Genomic DNA, 23,793 nt, shown 5'->3' on the forward strand with positions numbered 1-23,793 from the left:
CATCTCAAAATTCCGCCTGCAGGCAATCTAAAAATAACAAAACTTTTCAATTCATCCATTACCTAGCATCGTCTAAGTGAACTCTATTCGCATACCACCCCATGTCTCTAGGGTCCAATCTAACATTCAATCAAGCAGTGGTGCAATATACAACAAATCAATAATAATTAAAATAATTAATAAACAATATAATCACGCAACTTATTATGAACGGGCCGTTGCCCTTAATCTTGTATGGTTACAATGTCAATAGTAAAGTAAGAGTTTTAAAAGAAATTAAAAGAACAATTTTTCTGGGCTCTTATTAATTAATTCTAAGATAATAGATTAATTAAAAATTAATTTAATGCATTAATTAGATAAACATATTAGAATATTTATCATGGCCTTAATAAGAGTTCTAAAGGTCCTATGCAACCAGTTGAGTGTAAAAAATTGGGTTTGGAGGGTCACGGGATTAATTTAAATAAAGACGTTAAATAAAGTGACCAAAAGTGAAGTAAATAAATAATAAATAATTTACAAGTTAAAATATGTTGAGGTTAACAAAGTTTCATCTTCAGAATGTAGGGAGTCTAAATAAAATTAGTTGGGCATTTATAATAAGGTTTATAAGGTCGTAAAGAATTTTTGATTGAAAATGCTATAGAAATAACAATAAATAGTAAATTAAATAAAAAAAATATTAATTTAACAAGATATCATCTCTGAGATGTAAGAAGTCTAGAAAAAATTAGTTTGGGTGTTAAAACGTTGTTTGAAAGGTCGCAAAGATTTTTCGTTTGTAAATTTGATAGATAACTAATAAATAATTTTATAAAGATAATTAAATAAAAAAAAATATGATCTTAACAAGTTATGATCTTTGAGATATGAAAAGTCTAGGAAAAATAGTCCGGGCATCAAAAATAAGGTTTGGAAGGTCGCAAAGTCGTTTCGAAACATTTAAAAATAACTAAATCTACCAGATAAATTAAACTGATATAAATAATACGTTTTATACTAAGTTGATAGTATATTGTAAGAAAATAATATCAGATCAGTAGTTTTTCATAATAATAATATTAGACGTATTGTAAAATAAATATCAGAAAGGTCATCTTCTTCGCAAATAATTACAAATAAAGTGTCGGGCTCAAAAATAATATCAATTTGGTGAATACGGCAGAAAACGCGCGGTTAACTAATTTTTTTTCGTTCGGGACATAGGGTTAAGCATATAAACACTTAATAACACTTAATATACTTAGAGAAGATGTTGGATAGGATTATAGTACCTTGAATTGGATCGAATTGATTTAAAAACGAATCTTGAATTTTGGGGAAGAAGACTTCGGATTTTTTTGGATCGGGAGACTTTGGAACCAAATTAGACGATGCTTGGTGATGCTAGGAGTAGTAGGAAGAGATTGGAATGGTCGGATTGAGTTTCGGTTGGGTCTTGATACGAAACCCACTTTTCTCTCTCTTTCTTTCTTTTTCTAAAACTCCATGGATTGAAACTTGATTTTCTCTAATTTTTCTCTCTCTCTTTTGGACTGGTGGGGCGTGGAGAATATTGTGGTGTAAATTTCGTGGGTCAATGGAGTAGGGTATTTATAGGAGAATTCTGGTGGAAGAGAATAGGAGTGAATTTAATGGGGTTGGGTTCATGGGATTTGGAATGGACGAATTTGGCTTGGTTTTAGGGTTAGGGAAGAAGTAGAGACTGAGTAGGAGACGGAGAGACGAAAAGAGTTTGAGGTGAGGGAGGAGAAGGAGTGTGCATGTACGCATGTATGTGTAGGAAAATTTAAAAAAAAATACATGTATATATTGTATGCATAATTGTATTTAAAAAAAAGAATTGCATTAAGGAAAATAATTCTAATAATATTATATTTAGAAAAAAAATTGGGTCAAAAATCCGGGTCGTTACAATCCCGCACATCCTTGACTGTAATATCATAAAATGGCATCCGCAGTGTACTGTTTGTTGCCAAAACCAATGTCATTCATCATCTTCCAAATTTAGTACATTGTACCACCATTGCTAACTTGTAGAGGGTAGATAAAAGACATTTCTTCTTGAGGTGCTAAAAAACCCAACCTATTACTTGCCCCCCTTTTGTTGGGCTTTTAGAAATGCTAAACATATGAAGAATTTTACCCCAAATGCATGCTGAGAAATAACAATAAAAAAAAAGTTGCATATGGGACTCGTGCACATAAGAACATAGGACACATAGGGAATCCATCATCATTCCCCAAGAGAGAAGTCTATCCTTTGGCGAAAGTCGCCCCCAACAAACAAGCAACATAATAAAACCCCATCTAGGATTACCTTGCTTGAACCAAACGATTGGAGCCCATGGAACTTAAGGGAGAGGAATTCTAAGAGCCTCCCAAGCAATTTTAACAGAGAACGTACCATTTGAGGCAGGAATTCTAAGAGCCTCCCTAGCAGTTTTAACAGAGAACTTACCATTTGGTTGCTCATTGCTCTCTTGGCTTTGTTCGCCCAAACGAAGTTGTGATATAAGAAGTCATCGTATTAGTCTGCGGCAAAGTCGGCTTATTCGTTTGCTAAGACAATCCCTTATTCGACTTTTTAGCTTCTCAAAATTACTTCGCATATAAATCTATTTCCTTGGGATAAAATTTTTTAGTTTTTTTTGGCTTTTTCAAACTCAAGTTGGTAAACATACTTGAGTTTGAGGGAGGATGTTAAGAAAATATTATGTTATCATATTTTCTAAGTTTCAATATTATATTTTATTTTTTGTAAAAAGAGATTTTATTACCAAAAGAGACAAGAATACAAGAAACAAGGGGCATACCAAAAAAAAGTCCAGCTACCTACTGGAAATAAGACAGGAACACCAAACTAAAAACAAGAGCCTAAACTACAGCTAATTACAAAATATGTTCTGAAATGTTCCAAACTCTACACAAAGCTCTATTAACAATGCTACGACCATAATTCCATCAAGAAGATGCCATATCCCGCACATCCTTGACAGTAATATCATAAAATGGTATCCGAAGTGTACTGCTTGTTGCCAAAAACAATGTCATTCATCATCTTCCAAATGTACTACATTGTACCCACCATTGCTAACTTGTAGAGGGTAGTGCTGTAAATGAACTGAGCCAGTCGCGAACTATTCGAGGCTCGGTTTGGTAAGAGCTCGTTCGAATTCGATTCGTCTGCTAAACGAACTGAACCTGAACCTCAATTCTAGGCTTGTTCCGTAAATGAGCCGAACCTGAGCCTAACGGTATTCGGCTCGGTTAGGTTCGCGAACCTATACTTAAATTTAATTAATAATTCATAGGGGTCTATTTGTAAATGTAAAAAAAATTAAGGTTGTATATATAATTCAATATTTATTTTTCTCCCAAATTCTATACGATCAATGAGAGAGTTTGGGTTTGCTTAAGTTTAATGAATTGAGCCGAATCAAACCTGAGTCTTGACGAGCTCAATTCGAGCTTAGATTCGGCTCGGCTCGATTCATTTGAGTTTAACGAGCCAAACTCGAGCCAAGATGTTCAAGTTCGAATCGAATCCGAGCCGAACTCAAGCCAGACTAGTATCTTAACGAACCCAATCTAGCCGAACCCGAGCCTTGAAAAATTTTAACGAGCCGAACTCGAGCCAAGTTGTTCAGGCTCGAGCCAAACCCGAGCCGAACTCATACCTTAACGAACCCGAGCCAAACTTAACAGGGTTCGGCTCGATTCGGTTCATTTACAACCCTATTAGAGGGCAGATAAAAGACATATCTTTTTGAGGTGCTGAATAACCCAACCTATTACTTGCCCCTTTTTTTGTTGGACTTCTAGAAATGCTAAACATTTGAAGAACTTTACAACAAATGCATGCTGAGAAATAACAATAAAAAAAAAAGATGCTTATGGGACTCGTGCACATTATAACATAGGACACATAGGGAATCCACCATCATTCCTCAAGAGATAAGTCTATCCTTTGTTGAAAGTCGCCCCCAACAAACAAAAAACATAATAAAACCCCATCTAGGAATACCTTGTTTGAACCAAATAATCGGAGCCCACAGAACTTTAGGAAGGGGAATTCTAAGAGCCTTGATGAGCACCCAAAATTGTAGATATTTGGTGCGATTAGTCCCGTTTTATATTGTTTTAACTTGAGTTTATTTAGCTTTTATAGCGATATTGCACGTAAGGTGTGTTTTTAGTGTTTTCAGGTAAAACGTGCAAATGAGACGTGTTTTGACGCCATACATGGCCCAAATGCTTCTAAGTACCCGAAGACCCTGTCAGCCCCTTAAAATCTGTCTCTATGTATGGAAAAATGACTTTCTGGAAAAGTATCGATTTTCGAGATAAAAAATGGTGGTAATTGATCCTTGAATTTTTCTAACAGTAAATGCAAAATTGCAAGGTTTTATTTGAAGAGCAAGGTCATATTTTGAGCCATTTTCTCTTGAGAAAAACGTGCAGTTTTCCATTTTATACTAAAAGTGAGGGGTTGGCATTTTGATTTAATTGGAATCTTGAAATTCTGGTAATGCCATTGTTTCTAAATGGGGGGTACTTTCTTATTTTCATTAAATAAAAAATAAAGTAAAGAAAAGGTAAAAGAAAGGTTTAAAATGTTGTCTTTAATTAAGTTTAGAAAATGAAAATAAAATGCTGAGGAGTTGTGAAGTTGCTGGGAGCTGTCTGCTGAAGCTGAGGCCAGGATGCAAGATGCTAAGGAAGCAGAACCGTATCGATACGGATCTTGGAGTATCGATACGGTTTCAAAACTAAAGGAAATCCAGCTTTCAGCGTATCGATACGGTTTCTGGAGTATCGATATGGGTCGTCTACGAGGAATCCTGGATTTCAGAGCAAGCACTTCGGTATCGATACGGATGTTGAAGTATCGATACGGTATCAAAACAGTGGGAATCCCAGCCTTCAGCGTATCGATATGGCTATGGAGTATCGATACGGGAGGCTTTCCGACAGCTTTTTGACAGTTTTCAACTTTCCATTAGTGGAAACTTTCTATTAGTAGGTACCTTTTGGGATATTTTGCGTGGAGAGAGAAGGTTTCTTGTATAAATACTCCTCTCTCTCTCACTTGTAAAAAGGGTTAAGTAGTTAGTTTAGGTTAGTCTTTTACTTAAAGTTCCATTGTTGTCTTCTTCAAGCTTTTCTCAAGTTAATTCTCTTAAGAACTCTAGTAAGTCTTTGTCGTATGTTAATTTTTCATTTGTTAATGTTGTAACGACACTCTAAATTCTCCTTAATATCAAGTTTGTTTTTGTTTTTGTCGGTTAAATATGTTTGTCATTTCTAACTTTGTGCTTAATCTTTCTAGTATGGTTGAGTAGTTGTTTGGCTAAGTCTTGGGTTAATCTTTCCCAAAGACTTAGGTGGTTGTTGGTTCTCAAACTTTCAGGCTTAAAATCATAGCTTTCGGAATTGGGTTAACCTAGCCATTTTGGTCTAAATGGGGGTGTTAACTCCTTGGTATAAAGTTTAGTCAAGCGGTCTTGGCAAGCGACATATCGAGGGCTTGTGGCCTCTTACGTGTTAGATGCATTAGCAAAAATAGATTTTAGTTCCGTTTAATCACATCTTTTGATAAAATGTAGTCGTTAACGTTAAACTTTCCGGGCGTGAGTACGCGGTCGTGTCTCTTGTTTGAGTTATATTGAGAACCGGTAACGGCCTTTGTCAGGGGTTAGACGATCCCTTGACTTGCCTTTTTTAAGTTCATTAAGTACATTTCTAGTCTTTTTATTTAGCATTTCCACCATTTAAAGTAAAACTAAGTTGGCCGCTTAAACGCTGAAATCCTTACAAACTACAATCCGATTAAGCTATTTTCGATTCTCTGTGGGTACGATCCCGAACTTTCCGATTATTATGCTATTGACGACCTAGCCCTACGCTTGGGGTGTTTCAACCTTATATTTGAAGGCGAGGTTGTGGAGCTAAGCAAGCCTCCCAAGCATTTTTAACAGAGAACGTACCATTTGAGGCAGGAATCCAGATCACAGAATCATCAACACCTATGTTAGGCCTGAGGATTGAAGGGGTACTCCTCATAAGTTGCATAATGGCCCTAATTCTTTGTCCAGGCCAGCACCACTCTCGCCATTTTGAATTATAGATGAAACCTTGGCCAGATCGAAGAGAGGTGCCCACATTATTAATTATGCCTTCACCAAATACTTTACAGAGTGGTCCTACATCATGCCAGTAATCCGGCCAAAAAAAAAAAAAGTAGTGTTCCTATTTTCAATCACATACTTGATGAGGGGTTGCATTACCTCTCTAAGCTTTGATGAGGACCCAATACTGCAGATATTTGGTGCGACTAGTCCCGTTTTATATTGTTTTATCTTGCATTTATTCGATATTGCATGTAAGATGTGTTTTTAGTGCTTTCAGGTAAAACGTGCAAATAAGGCACATTTCAACGCTATGGATGACTCAAGTGCTTCCAAGTACTCGAAGACCCTGCCGGCCCCTTAAAATCTGTCTAAGTATGGAAAAAATGACTTTCTGAAAAAGTATCGATTTTAGGATAAAAAATGACGGTAATTGATCCTTGAATTTTCTAAGAGTGACTACAAAGTTGCAAAGTTTTATTTGAAGAGCAAGGTTATGTTTTGAGCCATTTCCTCTAGAGAAAAATGTGTAGTTTTCCATTTTACACTAAAAGTGGGGGATTGACATTTTGATTAAATTGGAATCTTGAAATTTTGGTAATGCCATTGTTTTCAAATGGGGGGTACTTTCTTATTTCATTAAATAAATTAAAGTAAAGAAAAAGTAAAAGAAAAGTTTAAAATGTAGTCTTTATTTAAGTTTAGGGAATGAAAATGTAACGCCCCGAATTTTGGGTACGTTAAAAAAACAATTTCATTGATAAAACCAAATGGAGTCTGGCTCGTTATTACAACAAAACTCCCACAAGAGTTCAATATTTATTCAATGAAGGGGTTCTAGGGTTCCTAACTACATCTCCACCTGCTCCTCCATCCTAGCCAGCTTCCCAGCTCCAAAAGCCTCCAAGGTGAACTGTTCATCTTGATTATCTACAAGGTCTGACACATTATACCAGCGTCACTACCGATATAATATGTCAGGGTCACCAAAAGGTAACACCGTGAGCTACAAAAGCTCAGCAGAACAATCCCATACCCGCTAACCCATAACTCACAAACAACAGGTTAAACAATCATCGATTTCCACATGATACATATATACGCAGCTAACAATGACACATCCACATTCGTTAATCAACTATCGTTGGTGTCCAAGATTTTCTGTGTTTCTCCTACGCGACTCGTCGTAGACCATGTCAACCTCATCATTTACAAATCAATCTTTCAAAATCATCTGTTTAACACACCCAACCTCGGTTCCGCAGTTCCAGGTTTCCGAGTATCCTCACAATGGTTCTGCCGTCCCGGGTTCCCATTGGCACACAATTGCATTGGTTCCGTACCGCGGATAACCAAGCCATACCTCACCATGGTTCCGCCGCTTCGGGTTCCCATGGGAACGCACACAATTCAAAACCCTCGGTTCTGCCGCTCCAAGTTCCCGAGTATCCTCACAATGATTCCGCCGCTCCTGGTTCTCATTTGACACTACAAGAAAAAGTATGTTTAGTGACGAAAAAGTGGCGACAAAATTTAATTTCGTCGCTAAATGAGTATATTTGGCGACAAAAAAATAAATTCGTTACTGTTTTGATAACTTCCTTGACGAAATTATTTTGTCACCAATTATAACTATTTAGCGACGAAAAATATATTTTTGTCACCAAAGGCTCCTATTTGGCGACGAAATAAAATTTTCATTGCCAAAAGAGTAAAAAAGGAGAATAAATTATTTTTTGTCACCAAAGATAACTATTCGGTGACGGAAAAAATATTTTGTCGCCAAATGAACCAATTTGGCGACGAAAAATATTTTCGTCTTCTTTTTACGTTTTCAGTGATGAAAAATTTATCCTTTGGTGACGAAATTTATGAATTACGCTTTGTCACCAAATATATTTCGGGCATAACTCTTTGCTCAGAACTCCGATTGAGATAATTTAAATTGGGTTTGAACAATAACATAAAGAGCTACGACTTTCATGTTTATTAAAATTGCTAATTTTAATGTTTAATAGTTCAAAATGCCGTTCAAAATATATTTTAATGTTCAATGTATGTGTTATATATTAGATATTTCAAACATATGCTGAAAAGTTTGTGTGGTGTAGTTGGTTAAAGCTTGCGTGCAAAACTTAAGAGACTCGGGTTCGAAACCCCGCAGGAGCAAGAAAGTGAGATTTTTTTCACATATAAGAATGTCTTTCGTGACGAAAAATTTCGTCACTGATGGGTCACCTTTGACGAGCCAAAGGGAATAATTTGTGACGAAATTTTTTGTCATCAAAAAAGCACAATAGGTGACGAAGAAAATTTCGTCACCAAGTCATTTTTCCGTGACGAAATTTTTCGTCACCAAAAGGCACTATAGGTGACGAAAAATAGATTTCGTCACCAGGTAGGAATCCTCGACAACCTTTAGTCGACAATTTTTTTTTCGTCACCTATATTATTTGTGACGAAAAACATACAATTTGCGACGATTTTCATTTGTCACCCAATGCAATTTTTCTTGTAGTGTGAGGTTTTCGAAAAACTAAACCCTTGGTTCCGCCGCTCCGGGTTCCCGAGTATTTTCACAATGATTCCGCCACTCCGGGTTCTCATTGGATTTTTCACAAATCTTACTTTTACACACGCATACAACTTACATAATGCCACCCAAAACCGGTCATTATGTAGTTTCAAAATATTTCCTTCCTCGGAAAACATCTCCTTTCATTAATCACACCCTAGGTGCCATGTTTCTACTTTCTCGATTCTCGTGTCTCGTTACATGCAAAGACTCCGCGGTAGGACAAAAGTACGCATGAAACATTCTAACAAGATCATTCAATTCTATAGTACTTATCACGCTCAATCACCACTTATAGCATAACGTCACATGTACGGACGCCCTTGGAGTGTATCACTTATGCTTTATTCAAAGCACAACGCCACATGTATGGACGCCCTTGGAGTGAAATCTCTTATGCTTTATCACACCACAAGTAATACAAGCAATTCATATATGCATACTCATAATCATCTTAAAGATCAAAATACGAATACTTGGATTCACATGGTAAATAACCTACGTATTCATCGAGTAAATTTGGTACCTACATTATACTTAGGAATAGGGATAAGGAATTCCTACTTATACGTTGAGTTAGTGGACAAGGGGTTCTACCCTACTTTTTGGCGGTAGGGCGGCTACGGAAAGTACGTCGGTGATCGAGCGGAGTAACTTCCTACGGTATGCCTTCGGGAGCTTCGAAAGAGAATGGTTTCTCTTGAAACTTCTTCTTGACTAACACTACTCTACTTTATGAATCGAAGGTTGGTCGGGTGGCGGTATAGTGGCGGCTTAGGTTGAGTTTCTTGAAGAGCTCAAGAACAACTCAAGAACAAGAAGAACAAAAGAAAGAACAAGATTTTTCTAGAGAGAGAAGTTGCTAGGTGAAGGTGTGAGTTGAATGGCATGGGAATGGCTCTATTTATAGGCAAAAATCTTGGCTCCCTCTCCTCTCACAAGGCCGACCCTCTCTTTCTCTATATCTCCCATGGATTTGCTCCATTAAGTTGACAAATCCAACCTTTCAATCAAGTCATAGCCTTTTCTTCAATCTTAGGCCAAATCTTAGGTATAAGGCTAAGATTGTGTCATAATGGCCCATCAATAGGTTGTCATTAGGCAAAATAGACTTAGGCCTAATAAGGTAGCTTGCATGGCTAGGTTAGTCGTTGGATTGGACTATGGGAGATTTGTTGGAAGGAAAGGAGACAAGGGTACAAGATTTGGTCTAAAACAATAATGGAAGGACAATGGAGATTAGATTTGCCAAGGATTGGCAGGATGAAGAAGATCTTGGTGAGTACAACCCAATCTTTCTTCTTTCTTTCCTCCTCTCTCTCTCTCCCTCGGCCCATTCTCTCTCTCTCCTCTCGGCATCTCTCTCTCTCTCTCTCTCTCTCTCTCTCTCTCTCTCAAGTACACAATATATATAATAATGGTACAAGAAAACAATTAAAATAGTAGATACTTTGGTACTTTGAAATCCAAAATGACTTAAAGGTCAAGATTTCCTATTTAAACAAATAAATAAGCACATGTTGGATAAAACTAATAAACTAGTGTACTAATGTACTCTAGGTAGTTCAACTTCCAAATAAATTAATCCTATTGGATACAAAACCCCAATATAAAATAATAAAAGAGTACTTAGGAGAATTTTAGGCCTTAAAGGCTATTAAGTACTTTTATAATAAAATAATGCGTACTTTATCACATGGGGTTTAAGAAAAATATTAGTTTAATGAACCCATGTACTTGGTTGAAAGATGGACCTATTACCCAATGGATAATAATTTCTCTAGCGGTTAATAACCAAAGGATAATAGAACTATAAGTTCTTTTATACTTAAAATAAGATTTTGAAAAGACTACATGTACTTTAGTCAAAAAGTTTATTGTCCAATGGACAAAAATTACCCTAACAATATGGACCAATGGGTAAAGGCAAAAGGTTCAAAAGGTCCAAAAGGTTCATCTAGTAACTAGGTGAGTTGGTTGCTCGGTTCCTCCAAGTAGTCGGTTAGAAACTAACTAAATTGGTCAAGCAGGGTTTCTAGTCGAGACCAAAATTTAACTACGACGAAAATTAAAAAGAAATCATCAGCCACTCAAAGAGAAAATAAGTAATTCAAATAAAATTCAAATATTTAACGAAATTTTTATTGACCAAAATTTAGGGGCGTTACAGAAAATAAGATGCTGTGAGGCGTCGGGCAAGCCAGGGAGTCGTCGGGTGCCAAGTTTTGAAGGCTGGCCTGAAGATTAGAGATAAGCTCACTGTATCGATACAGATTTAAGCTGTATCGATACATATTAGCTTCGTTAGATTGCAGTTTTTGTTGTATCGATACGGCCTTAACCCGTATCGATACGGGATCACTACGGGGAAATGGCCATTTCAACTTAGCAGTGTGGTATCGATACTTTCCATAATTAGTATTGATACCACGGGCTTTCAGTCAGATATTTGCTGCTTTTTGGACTTTCCACTTATGGAATAGTTGCTACTTTTGGTATGTTTTTAAGGATATTTTGTAGAGAGGGATTCGTTTGTATAAATAGGTTGGAAGTCTTTCTCTCCCACATATGTAATTTTAGACTTAAGTTTCTAGTTTTCTCATTAGGTTTTTCCATTGTTAGTCTTTCAAGTTATTTCCTTAAAAACTCAAGTAAGTATTTGTCTTATATTAATTTCTCGTTTATTAATGTTGTAGCTATGCTTTGGATTTTTGCATAAATCAAGTTTATTTTCATTTTTATCGGTTAATCATGTTTTCAATATTTTCTAGCATAATTTCAAGTTTTTTCAATATGTGTAAGTAGTTTCTCGGCTAAGTCTAGGGATACTCTTTTTCGATGACTTAGGTTGTTATTTGGTTCTCGAATCTTCGGGCTTAAAATCATGGTTTTTGGAATCGAACTAACCTAGCCATTTCGGTCTAAGCGAGGGGTGTTAACTCCTTGGTATATTGTTTAGTGAAGCGGTCTTGGCAAGCGGCATATTGAGGGCTCGTGGCCTCCGACGTGTTAGATACATTAGCAAAAATAGATTGGTTTAGTTCCGTTTAATCACATCTTTTGATAAACGTAGTCGTTAAAGCTAAACTTTTCGGGTGTGAGCACGCGGTCGTGACTCTCGCTTGAGTTATAATTGAGAATCAGTAACGGCCTTTGTCAAGGGATAGATGATCCCTAGACTTGCCTCCTTAAGTTTATTAAGCTCGTTTCTAGTCTTTTCATTATCAATTCCACCGTTTAAAGCAAAACCAAGTTGGCCGTCTTAAACGCCGCAATCCACCTTACAATACGTACAATCCAATTAAGCTATCTTCGAATCCCTGTGGTACGTTCCCGGTCTTACCGATTTGTTATGCTTCCAACGATCTAGCCCTACGCTTGGGATTTTCTCAACCTGATATTTGAAGGCGAGGTTATGGTGCTAAGCAAGCTTAAAATTTTTTTTGATGGTCCAAGAAAAGTCTTCAGGCAAACACATTTGCCAAAGAAACCTCCTTTTCATGATATACGAATGAACCCATCTTACCCATAAAGAGTCAGATTTCTTGCTCAAAGCCCACAACCAAACAATCGAAGCCAACAAAATTTTAGGGAGAGGAGTTCTAAGAGTCTCCCAAGCAGTTTTAATAGAGAACGTACCATGTGAGGCAGGAATCCAGATCATGAAATCATCGACACCTATGTTAGGCTTGAGGATTGAAGGGGTACTCAAAAGTTGCATAATGGCCCTATTTATTTGTTTAGGCCAACACCACTCTCCATTTTGAATTATAGATGAAGTCTTGGCTAGAAGAGAGTTGCCCACATTATTAACTATGCCTTCACCAAAATACTTTATAGAGAGGTCGTACATCATGCCAGTAATCTAGCCAAAGAAAAGTAGTGTTCCCATTTTCAATCACATACTTGATGAGGGGCTGCGCTACCTCTCTAAGCTTAAAAAGTTTTCTGATGGTCCAAGAAGAGTCTTGAGGCAAACACATTTGCCAAAGACGCTTCCTTTTTATGATATATGAATGAACCCATCTAACCCATAAAGAGTCAGATTTCTTGCTCAAAGCCCACAAGTGCCTAATCATAGTTGCTTTATTTCTTATTTAGGCCAGTACAATATTTATGTTTCCTTGTTATTCATGTTTCCTTCTTTGTTAGTCACCAAGTCCTGAAGCCTATATAAAGGCATGTTAGGGTTATGGTTTGTATACAATAAATAATACATCATTCACTTTTTCTTCATATTTAACATGGTATCAAACTATAAGAGCCAATTTTTTTTAGGTTGGAACTCTCCAAGAAATCTTACACATGAATGAAAACTTTTCATATATCGTATCAATGTGAATCTGAACCGTTCACTTGCCTTTCACAGATGAAAACTTTTCATATACGTACCGTATCAACCCTCTGTTTGCTAAAGGAGAAGGAATTAGTTATATGTTCAAGTGGAGGAATACTAAACATCGAAGGCCAGGACTGATAATCCAATCCCAAAGCTTATATCACTGTCGGAAACAAGCATGGGTTTTGATTTACACAGGATATATATTAGCAATATTCCCTCGTCATTGTGAATCCTATCATATCCCATCACCTTATAGCGAAATCCATCATTTTTAGTCGGGTTATCAAACGGGACCGAGTATACGCGACAATAACTCATTCTATCCATTCCCTACCCTTGTACGCGTTGTAACTCCTTTCTAAAAATATTCACAAAATCGACATATATCTGATTTATATTGTCTCAATTGATGGACCAGTAAAAGAAAAGTGAAAAAGCGTGCCAAGTTATTGGACTGAAAAGTAATCAAGGATAGGAAAGGTACGTCGATCAATCCATTCCAATTTTTGACCACAAATGTCAAAATCAGGGCTCCCAAGTTATCCACATACCATATGCTTTTAAACCTCTGCAAAAAAAGACCTGAGGAACAATTTCTAGTTATTTGTTTCTTTTGTTCGTAAATTTTCCCCAGAAGGGAAAAAATTATGGATGATGAGCGTGTTCGAGTCCTCCTGGTAACCTTTCCGGCGCAGGGCCATATCAACCCCTCTCTCCAGTTCGCCAAGCGCCTTGCGAGAATGGACGTTGACGTCACTCTTTTGACGGCCCTTTCCGCTATCAACCGCATTACAAAAGCCACCACCAGTAGTACTCCACGAGGCATAACCTTTCTTGGCTTTTCCGATGGCTACGATGACGGCTTGAAAGCCGACACTGATTTCGAAGTCTACATGGCTGACCTAAGGAGACGTGGTTCGGAGACAGTAGCCAAACTCGTCACTTCTAGTGGTGAAAATGGAAAACCCTTTGTGCATGTGGTGTACACCATCCTTCTTTCTTGGGTAAGCCAAGTTACACGTGCCCTTCACGTGCCCTCCACTTTCCTTTGGATTGAACCAGCGGCCATCTTGGATATTTATTACTATTCCTTCTATGGTTATGGAGATGTCATCAGGAACAATGTCAATGACCCCTCATGGTCAGTAGAATTACCCGGATTGCCACGGCTCACTGGCCGTGACCTTCCCTCTTTTTTATGTGCTCCAAACCTGTGTAAATTTGAGCTTTCGCTGTTTAAAGAGCATATAGATACTTTGGGTGAAGAAACAAATCCGAAAGTACTTGTAAACTCTTTCGATGCATTGGAATCTGAGGCACTACGAGCTATTAAGAAGTTAAATTTTGTCGCTATTGGACCATTAATTCCGTCAGCTTTCTTAGACAGGAAGGATCCATCTGACAATTCTTTTGGAGGAGACCTGCTTCAAAAATCAAACGACCATATCGAATGGTTGGATTCAAAGCCAAGAGGATCCGTTATTTACGTGGCATTTGGAAGCATCTCTGAATTAGCAAAGCAACAAACAGAGGAGGTCGCATGTGGTCTGCTTGATTGCGAAAGGCCATTTTTGTGGGTGATGAGAGGAAAGGGAAATGATGAAAAAGAAGAAGATAAGGTACTGGGTTACAAAGAGGAATTGGAGCGGCAAGGTATGATCGTGTCGTGGTGTTCTCAAGTGGAGGTTTTGTCACATTCATCCGTGGGTTGTTTTGTGAGTCACTGTGGGTGGAATTCTTCGTTGGAGAGCTTAGTTTCTGGGATTCCGGTGGTGGCTTTTCCACAATGGGCAGACCAAGCGATGAATGCCAAACTTATTGAAGATGTTTGGAAGACGGGGGTTAGATTGATGAAAAATGGAGAAGGAATTGTTAAGGGTGGTGAGGTTAAGAGGTGCATTGAAATGGTGATGGGAGGGGGAGACAGAGGGGAGGAAATGAGAAACAATGCTAATAAGTGGAAGGATTTGGCAAGAGAAGCTACCGCGGAAGGTGGATCGTCGGACAAGAATCTCAATGCTTTCGTTGATGAGGTTAGAGCTCATTAGAGCTTGTTTTAGTCTATTCGAACCTCAATTTCCAGCCCATAAATAAGTACATCAACTTATTCTTGGTAGGAATTGAACCACAACTTCACTGCATGCACTTAAATCCATCTACATAATCGTTAACGGCCCCGATTTCTTATGTACTCTCTCCGTCCGGATTTAATAGTCATTTTTTGGAGTTCGTGTCATTTTTCAATCAATTATATCTTTCAATTTATAATGTTTTACGTGATTTCGAAAACATTGTATTATAAAACTAATTGAGATCTATCAAACAAGATGCATATTTGATAAGAAATTCATTACAGATTTAAAGATATAACCCGTTTTTTAGCCGGTTAGAATAGAACTAGGAAAAATTAAATCCGGACGGAGGTAATATAATCTTGTTAGGACTGGTTGGTTTTGATTGTCTTCTTTGACCACTGCCATTAGCAAAGTTGTATCTTCAGAATCAGAATCATTGTGGCCCTAACAATTTTAAAAATAAGAAAAAGGAAAAAAACAGAAAAAGAAAAAGAGGAAGACGTACTAGAAGGTAATAGTAGAAAGTGTCTAGTTGGACGATTAGTTAGTTTTTTTTTCTTTTTCTGATCAATAAAAAGTGTGTCTAGTTAGATAGTTAAGTTTTTTGCACTTAATTAATCTAATCTTACGTCTCCCAGCATTAATTGAAATGTGTGTAAGTTAGTTCAGAAACCTGAGTTATCAGAAATGGTTTACCAATTCATGAAGATGCTTTTTTAGTCTTCCAAGGCAATGTTTTGGCATTTTGTCCCATGTAATGTAGCAAATCGGATCCACAATATTAATAGCTCAATAAAAAAGAAATTCAACCAAAAGTTGAAATAAACAGCTAAAAGGGCAAGCCACGTATAACCTGAGGGTCTATAGTGCTCTAATAAAACAGTGGAAAACATAAAACAACTCAAATGGTCTAAAAAGTCCAGATACATCAATAAAGCCCAACCCAAAGAAACCAAAAATCTACCCTAATAGAACCGAGACGCCACCGCCCACCGTTGCAAACAGGACTTTGGGCACACGCCCCAAAAATTGAATGAGTGCGCCTCCCTTTTAAAAGAGCGTGGCGAAACGCTCAATTCAAAATTGTCACTTGAATTTAAAGGGAAAAAAAACATATTCATTCATCGATATCCAATTTTTATAATTAATTATACACATGACTAGATGCTTTTGATGTCCTTCGTGCGTCTACAATTACTATGCATACGTATGCACCTCCCTCACTTTGAATTAGTATTAACCTGCTTGAAAATCCTCACTGGAGTGTGGACAAAATACAGTAATTTCAACACACTATTAAGTGCATGTGCACTGAATTTGGCTATATTAAGATTCCATTGTCATGATTAATCCAGGGAATTTAAGGTGTTTGGGAGCTTATATTTTTTCTTTCCATTTTCATCCATTTAGCTTTTTGATTTTTTCAATTTTGATCAGAATGTAGGGGAGCTTAAGTGGCAACAAAAATTAGCGGTAAGTCCAAGCATTTCCCCGATTGAAACTTGGCAAACCTTTGCGATCAGGTAGCAAGAGATAAATCTTTGCTGAATCCATTAGTCCCAAGGTGAACAGCCTATCTTTGACCAGATCGGGAGGGAAATAATCGAGATGCGTGTAACCTATCCGGACAACCCGTCGAACCAAAAACAAAAAACCAAGAATCCATGTCACGTGAGTAACTTAGATGAACTAATAATAGAAAACCGAGCCAAATAATTGACTTAAAAGTAATAAGGATAAGAATGGCTAAACGTAATGAAACTTTCCACCACAAATGTCCTAGTCAGAGCTCCCCTATACCATATGCTTGTAAACCTCTGGAAAAGCCAATACTAAGTACAAAACACTTTCCTTTTCTTTGAGTATTCCCCCAAATCCACCCAAGAACAAGATGAAAAAATCCCAAAGTAAGAGCTGATTCGGAGTGAATTTTTGTTGTATTCCTAGCTCTAAGCACTGATTAAGGGATACTTCCACCCTCTATTTGTTCTTTTGTTAATAAAATTATGGATGAGAGTGTTCAAATCCTCCTAGTAATCTTTCCGGCTCAAGGGCACATCAACCCCTCGCTCCAATTCGCCAAACGCCTCGTGAAAATGGGTGTCCGCGTCACTCTCTTAACGGCCTTTTCTGCCGTCAACCGCATAACCAAAAGCGCCGACGCTGCGCCACGAGGCGTAACCTTTCTCGGCTTCTCTGATGGGTACGACGACGGCTTCATAGCTGGCATGGATTTCGATGTCTACATGCCTGACCTAAGGAGACGTGGTTCGGAAGCAGTGGCAACAGCCATCACTTCTAGTGCTGACAATGGAAAGCCCATTGGGCATGTGGTCTACACCACCCTTCTCCCTTGGGTAAGCCAGGTCACGCGTGACCTTCACGTGCCATCCACTCTCCTTTGGATTCAACCAGCCACCATCTTGGATATTTTCTACTATTCCTTCTATGGTAATGGAGATTTACTCGATGAGAACAAAATATCTGACCCTTCATGGTCAATTGAATTGCCAGGATTGCCACGGCTTACTGGCCGTGACCTTCCCTCTTTTCTACTAGCTCCAAATGCGTTTAAATTTGCACTGCCTTTGTTTAAAGAGCACATAGATACTCTAGATGAAGAAACAAATCCGAAAATACTCGTAAATTCTTTCGATGCATTGGAATCGGAGGCTCTACAGGCTATTAAGAAGTTAAATTTTGTTGCCATTGGACCACTAATTCCATCAGCTTTCTTGGGCGGAAAGGATCCATCTGACAATTCCTTTGGAGGAGATCTCCTTCCAAAATCAAATGACTATATTGAATGGTTGGATTCAAAACCGAGAGGATCTGTTATTTACGTGGCATTTGGAAGCATCTCTACTTTAGCGAAGCAGCAAACTGAGGAGGTCGCACGCGGTCTGCTTGATTGCGGAAGGCCGTTTTTGTGGGTGATGAGAGGAAAGGGGAATGGTGAAAAAGAAGAAGTGGATAAGGCAAGTTACAAAAAAGAATTGGAGCAACAAGGGATGATAGTGTCGTGGTGTTCTCAAGTGGAGGTTTTGTCACACTCCTCTGTGGGTTGTTTTGTGAGTCATTGCGGGTGGAATTCTTCATTGGAGAGCTTAGTTTTTGGAGTTCCGGTGGTGGCTTTTTCACAATGGGTAGACCAAGCGACAAATGCCAAGCTTATTGAAGATGTTTGGAAGACGGGGTTCAATTGACTAAAAATGGAGAGGGAATTGTTGAGGGTGGTGAGGTTAAGAGGTGCATTGAAATGGTGATGGGAGGTGGGAGCAGAGGGGAGGAAATGAGAAACAATGTTAAGAAGTGGAAGGATTTGGCAAGAAAAGCTACCGTGGAAGGTGGATCGTCGGACAAGAATTTCAGGGCTTTTGTTGATGAGGTTAGAGCTCATTAAAGCTTGTTTTAGACTATGATCCTGATAGGAATTGAACCACAACTTCACTGCACTTAAATGCATCCACACAATCGTTAAGTACTGTTCCGATTTGTAATGAACAATCTTGTTTGGATTCGTTGGTTTCGATTGTTTTTTGTGACCACTGCCATTAGTAAAGGGGTATCTCCAAAACCCAAAATCATTGTGGCCACATCAATCAAGCAAAAAAGAAAAGTGAATAAAAAGGTGGACGGAGAATAAGGTAGTTAATAGTGTGAAATGGTTTACTCTATTACTTCATTGGAAGGGGGACATTGTTCTGTTCCTCTTACTTTGTCAAGACGGTGTGTGAAATGGTTTAGTCTCTGCCTTTAATTGGGACTCTAGCAAATGGACGGTGCGATCGGCCATCAAAGATTTTTTTTTTGATAATCAAAAATGCCCACAGGGCTTACTGTAGGTGGACAAATTCAAGTAGTGCTCTGAACAGCACTGGAATGCAGCGGCTTCTCGTGCCTCTTGAACGTAACCCTAATTTGTCAATGAAACCCTTGTCCTGCAAAACAGACAAGGAGTGAATGCACCTTTGCCTCTCGTGGCAAAGGCCCTCCGATGCCTTTGTTAGTATCACGTACTAGCAATCAAACCCTAATTATCAGTAGGAAAGCAATAAGAATGCAGTGTATTGCGTACCTTTACCTCTAGGTTTACTCTGTTTATATAGACATTCGTATGCTTGGCGCCCAAGCATCCCTATTGCCATAGGATTCCTAACTCGTATAGGAAACCCAGGATATCAAGGATTCTCGTTTCCTTTATCAGTTTATTTCCTTAATCCTTGTAGGACTCTTTCCATAACAAGCCGAACATCCCATACTCGTTGGGTATCTTTCTTAGATCCTATATTCTTGGGATCTCATCCTTTAATGGAATACCAGTGATTCCGGACCCTTCTAGAATGTTCCCTCTAATAGGACTTCTCTCTTTGTTCGGTCATCTCATGGCCGAACAGACGACCTGGACCAGTTACTTCACATGTAACTGGTCCTAAGGAAACAATGTGGACCATATCCTTCTTAAGGAGCTCTCCTCCTGTTCGGCTCTCTCTTGCCGAACAAATCTCTTGAACAGTGGCATCTTATGTCATTTTCCTTGTATTTGGTCCAATAACATCTCGTGTTACTGCACCGAGAATCGTGCAACCTCTCTGGACCATTGACTTCTCATGTCACTGGTCCATAGCGTGTTGACCTTTTCTTGGACCGTGCTCGGGCTCGTTTTGTACCTGTTCGGGAATACCTCCCTACAATTGCTCCCCAACCTTACTCGTTTATAATTTTACTTTGATAACGAGTAAAGCTTTTTTACCAAGCAAATTCATTTTGTCCTTGCACCCTATTTCATATATTGGTGCATTGTTTCATCATTCTACCAAGGCAAAAACATCTTTTCATCGGGCCGTCACAGGCTTTTTAGCCCTAATCTTTACACGTGTCGATCTTTGTATTGCTCATATTTAATACGGACAGACATGTTTTTGGGAAACGGAACGCTCAAACGGCGTCTGGGGTGATGTTTCACGTACGCCACCAACTTTTAGGGTATTTTTGGGTTTTCGTCCCATTTTCAAAAACCCCAATCTCTCTCTTAGATTCCCTTCGCAGAAAGAGACCATTTCAAGTTTTACCTGCCATTGAAGCTCTGTTCATCATTTCAAGTCCTCCTCCTTTCTGCTCTTTCGGATTCAATCGACTATTTTCGTAAGTCACCATTCCTCTTCTTACTGCTCTTTTTCTCTTGGTGGATTGTTTACAATCTCTTGGTAGGGTTTCGTCGTCCTCTTTCTTTATACTTCAAAGAACCCCAAAAGCTTTTCTGGTAATGGGGAGATTTCGTAGGCACTGTAATACTCCTCAAACCATGGCTAGTTTCAGATCTCGATATGGGATTCCTGACAACGTAGCTATTGTTTTGGCTCCTGAGGATGCCATTCGTGAAAGCTTCGATTTCGACACCCTTCACATTCCAGTAGTAGCCGTCGTTGAAGGCGGAGTTAGGTTTCCCTTAGCCCCTCTGCTCCGCCAAGTCTTAGCATATTACAGGCTTTCGCCAATGCAGGTTTCTGCTAATTTCTTCCGAGTAGTTATGGGCATAAATACCCTAAACCAAATGTTAGGGACTTCTCTAGGCTTGTACGATATTCACCACCTATACAGTATTTCCAGAACTGGGGACGCCCTCACTTATTATTTAAAAAGTAGGGATTCTAGAAAGAAGCTAGTCCTTGAACTCCCTGACTCTGCTCGAGGGGATGACGACGACTTTCTGATCGTTACGGGCAACTTCGAACCCAGAGATGAGGACGACCAAATGATTGGTTTCCATGCCCCTCACATTTTCGGGAGCCCACGTTAGTGCTTTCCCCTAATTTCATATGTTTTGTCCTTTTTCATAGGAAAAGCTTTTTCGTGCTTCTAATTGCTTGTGCTTTGCTTTGTTTCAGCATCAAATATTAACCGTGGTTATAACATCATAACCCCACAAGTTCACGTAGCCGATATCAGACGAGCACTTGCATTCAACGGCGAAGGGACATACCTTGCAGGCCGAGCAAGAGCTGCTCAAGTACTTCACAGCTACAAAGCTTCATACGGTGGGTTTATTGATCGGCGAACCCGAGCAGCCGATAATCCTGCAGTAGCTGGTCCTTCAAGACCAGTCCCCGAACAAGAAGAGAGGCGTTCTCGGACACCTCCGATCTCTAACGAACCAATCCCTCTTGCTGAGGAAGCTTCCAGTTCCACATCCAACTCGTCTTCTAGCTGCCATACCCTCTCACCTTCAGAGATGAACCGGCCAATTGACTTGGGCAGCCTTCTCACCATTCCTGGTCGAGGTCGTGGTCGGGGCCAAAGTATTCAAGGTCATGGTCGTCGCCCCCAGACTCAAACTGATGCTCCTCCTGGATTTTCTCTAGAAGAGATTGAAGCCCTCCACAGAGAAAAACGTCAACGGGTGGAGGAATCCCAAGAAAGACCCCCACCATCCTCCTCATCTCCTGCTCCAGCATGGGCTCCCTTTTTCTCTCATAGGAACCGAGCTATCACTGCTCGGGACACTGTTGAAACTGAAGGAACTGCACTTGCATTGTCCCAGGCCTTTCTGTTGCCTGGGGATATGCAAAAAGAAGTTGCAATGTCTCCTGACAACCTCCTTAGCTCTTTCATGTCCCATAACGCCAAGGTAAAGTTTCTTTTTGTTACCATAGCGTATATAGCGTTTGATATGTATGTTTATCACAGCTGTTGCTTGATCGTTCCAGGTGATGCAAAAAATGGTGGCCATGGCTCAAAAACTCAGCCAATCTGAGCCCCAACGTGCCAAACTGGTCAGCGAAAACAACAAGCTTCAACGCACCATCATCAGGCTTGAGAGAGAAAGAAACCAAGCCTTGGGAGAAGCTGATGGACTTAAAGGACAACTGAAGGGAGCTGAGGATAGCTTACATCAAACTCTAAAAGAATTGAAAGCGAGCCAGACGGAAGCCAAAGCTGCTTTTGAGAAGGGGTATAACGAAGGAATCAAAGTTGCCACTGAAAGCTACACAAGCCAAATGCCTGGAATTCAGGACCAAGTTTGGGTGGCCTCTTGGACAGCTTACCTTGCCAAAGCTGAGATTCCTGAATCATCTCCTCTCTGGACCAACATTGAACTGCCCAGTGCTGCTAGTCAAGAGGAAGATATTGCAGAGGAGAGAGATGAAGAGCAGGTGGTGAATGTGTCTGAGCAACATTCGTCTGAGCAACATGTTCCTAATGTTGAACCAGGTGAAGTCATGACCAATCCTGGCCAGAAGGAAGTTAGTGGTGGTCAACCTGAACATACTTCGGAAGGCTCGACTGTTCCAGCAGCTCCTATGACTGCTCCTACAACTGTTCAAGATCTCACAGAAGACGAATAAATGCAATCGTCATGTATTTGACAATCTGTTTTACCACCTGTTTGAATTTGTGGTTTTGTGATGTTAGAATACTGTGTTGAAAACTCGTTTAGTATTTCGTACTTGTCTTTAATTTGTAAGTTTCCCGTACTTAATCGTTTGAAGTTTCACGTACTTATGCATATATTCGTATGCTTCCAAGTTTGTGCATATTCTCGTATGCTGTGGACTGTTTGTGCATATTCTCGTATGCTCTATGCATGTATTCGTATGCATCGCAAGGGTTTAAGTTTCTCGTACTTGAATATTTCGTGGCTTAAATTCCATACAAGTGTTTTCACACTTTAAGTTTCACGTACTTAGAACATCACACAAGTGTTTCGTACTTGCGTTCTCACAAGTGTTTCGTACTTGCGTTCAAGTGTCACGTACTTAAATGGATATCCTATACCCTGCTCCCCAATATGAATGAGGGAAATTAATTTCGTAATTCGTATTTAAAACAAATACCAAGAAAACAGCAGTTTATACTAAAAAAATAACTTTCATTCATAAACTGTAAAACTCAAGAGGGCGTTACTCGTACCCCTTGTAGCTAAAATAACAAAACTAGAACACAAGAGAGTTTTATTCGTAACTCTCACACAATCACAATGTGCATAAAGAAAAAATTTTTCATATAAAAAACTTTCTCAGATTATGGACATTCCAAGGTCTTGGCACTGGGGTCCCATCCAAATCTGCCAATCGATAAGCCCCAATGCCCGCGATTTCTGTAACTCGATATGGGCCTTCCCAATTTGCCCCTAGCTTTCCCTCATTAGCCACTTTAGTATTGCCGAGCACTTTTCGTAGCACAAGGTCTCCAACACCAAACCCTCGTGGGTGTACATTCTTGTTATAACTTTTGATGAGCTGCTCTTGGTATGAGGCCAAGTGCACCAGGGCCCGCTCTCGTCGTTCCTTGGCAAAGTCTAACTCAATCTCCAAGGCTCTGTCATTTCCTCCACTTTCAACCAAAGTGGTCCTGTTGGTCGGCAGACCTATTTCCAATGGAATAACAGCCTCTGTTCCATATGCTAATGAATAGGGGGTCTCTCCCGTAGACCTCCTAGGCGTTGTTCGGTATGCCCATAGAACCAATGGCAATTCATCGGGCCATTTCCCCTTTGCCTTATCCAAACGTTTCTTAATCCCATCAAGAATTGGTTTGTTTGAAGCCTCTGCTTGTCCGTTGCTTTGAGGGTAGGCTGGAGTTGAGTAATAATTTCTTATCCCATACTGGGCACAGAGAGTTTTGAATTTCTTCTGAAATTGTGACCCATTGTCTGTAATCAACGAA

The 23,793-nt window shown here is 39.2% G+C and overlaps 1 protein-coding gene and 1 pseudogene across 1 annotated transcript; both read left to right on the top strand.

The window, feature by feature from the left end:
* Positions 1-13,476: 13,476 nt before the first annotated feature.
* On the top strand, positions 13,477-18,089 carry LOC131315750 (crocetin glucosyltransferase, chloroplastic-like). The gene has a single exon (XM_058344947.1). The coding sequence runs from the start codon at positions 13,699-13,701 to the stop codon at positions 15,097-15,099; it is 1,401 nt and encodes a 466-aa protein (XP_058200930.1). The 5' UTR covers positions 13,477-13,698; the 3' UTR covers positions 15,100-18,089.
* On the top strand, positions 16,960-18,642 carry LOC131315753 (crocetin glucosyltransferase, chloroplastic-like; annotated as a pseudogene).
* Positions 18,643-23,793: the final 5,151 nt, after the last annotated feature.

This window comes from Rhododendron vialii, chromosome 2a, assembly GCF_030253575.1.
Source record: "Rhododendron vialii isolate Sample 1 chromosome 2a, ASM3025357v1".
NCBI classification, from domain to species: domain Eukaryota; kingdom Viridiplantae; phylum Streptophyta; class Magnoliopsida; order Ericales; family Ericaceae; genus Rhododendron; species Rhododendron vialii.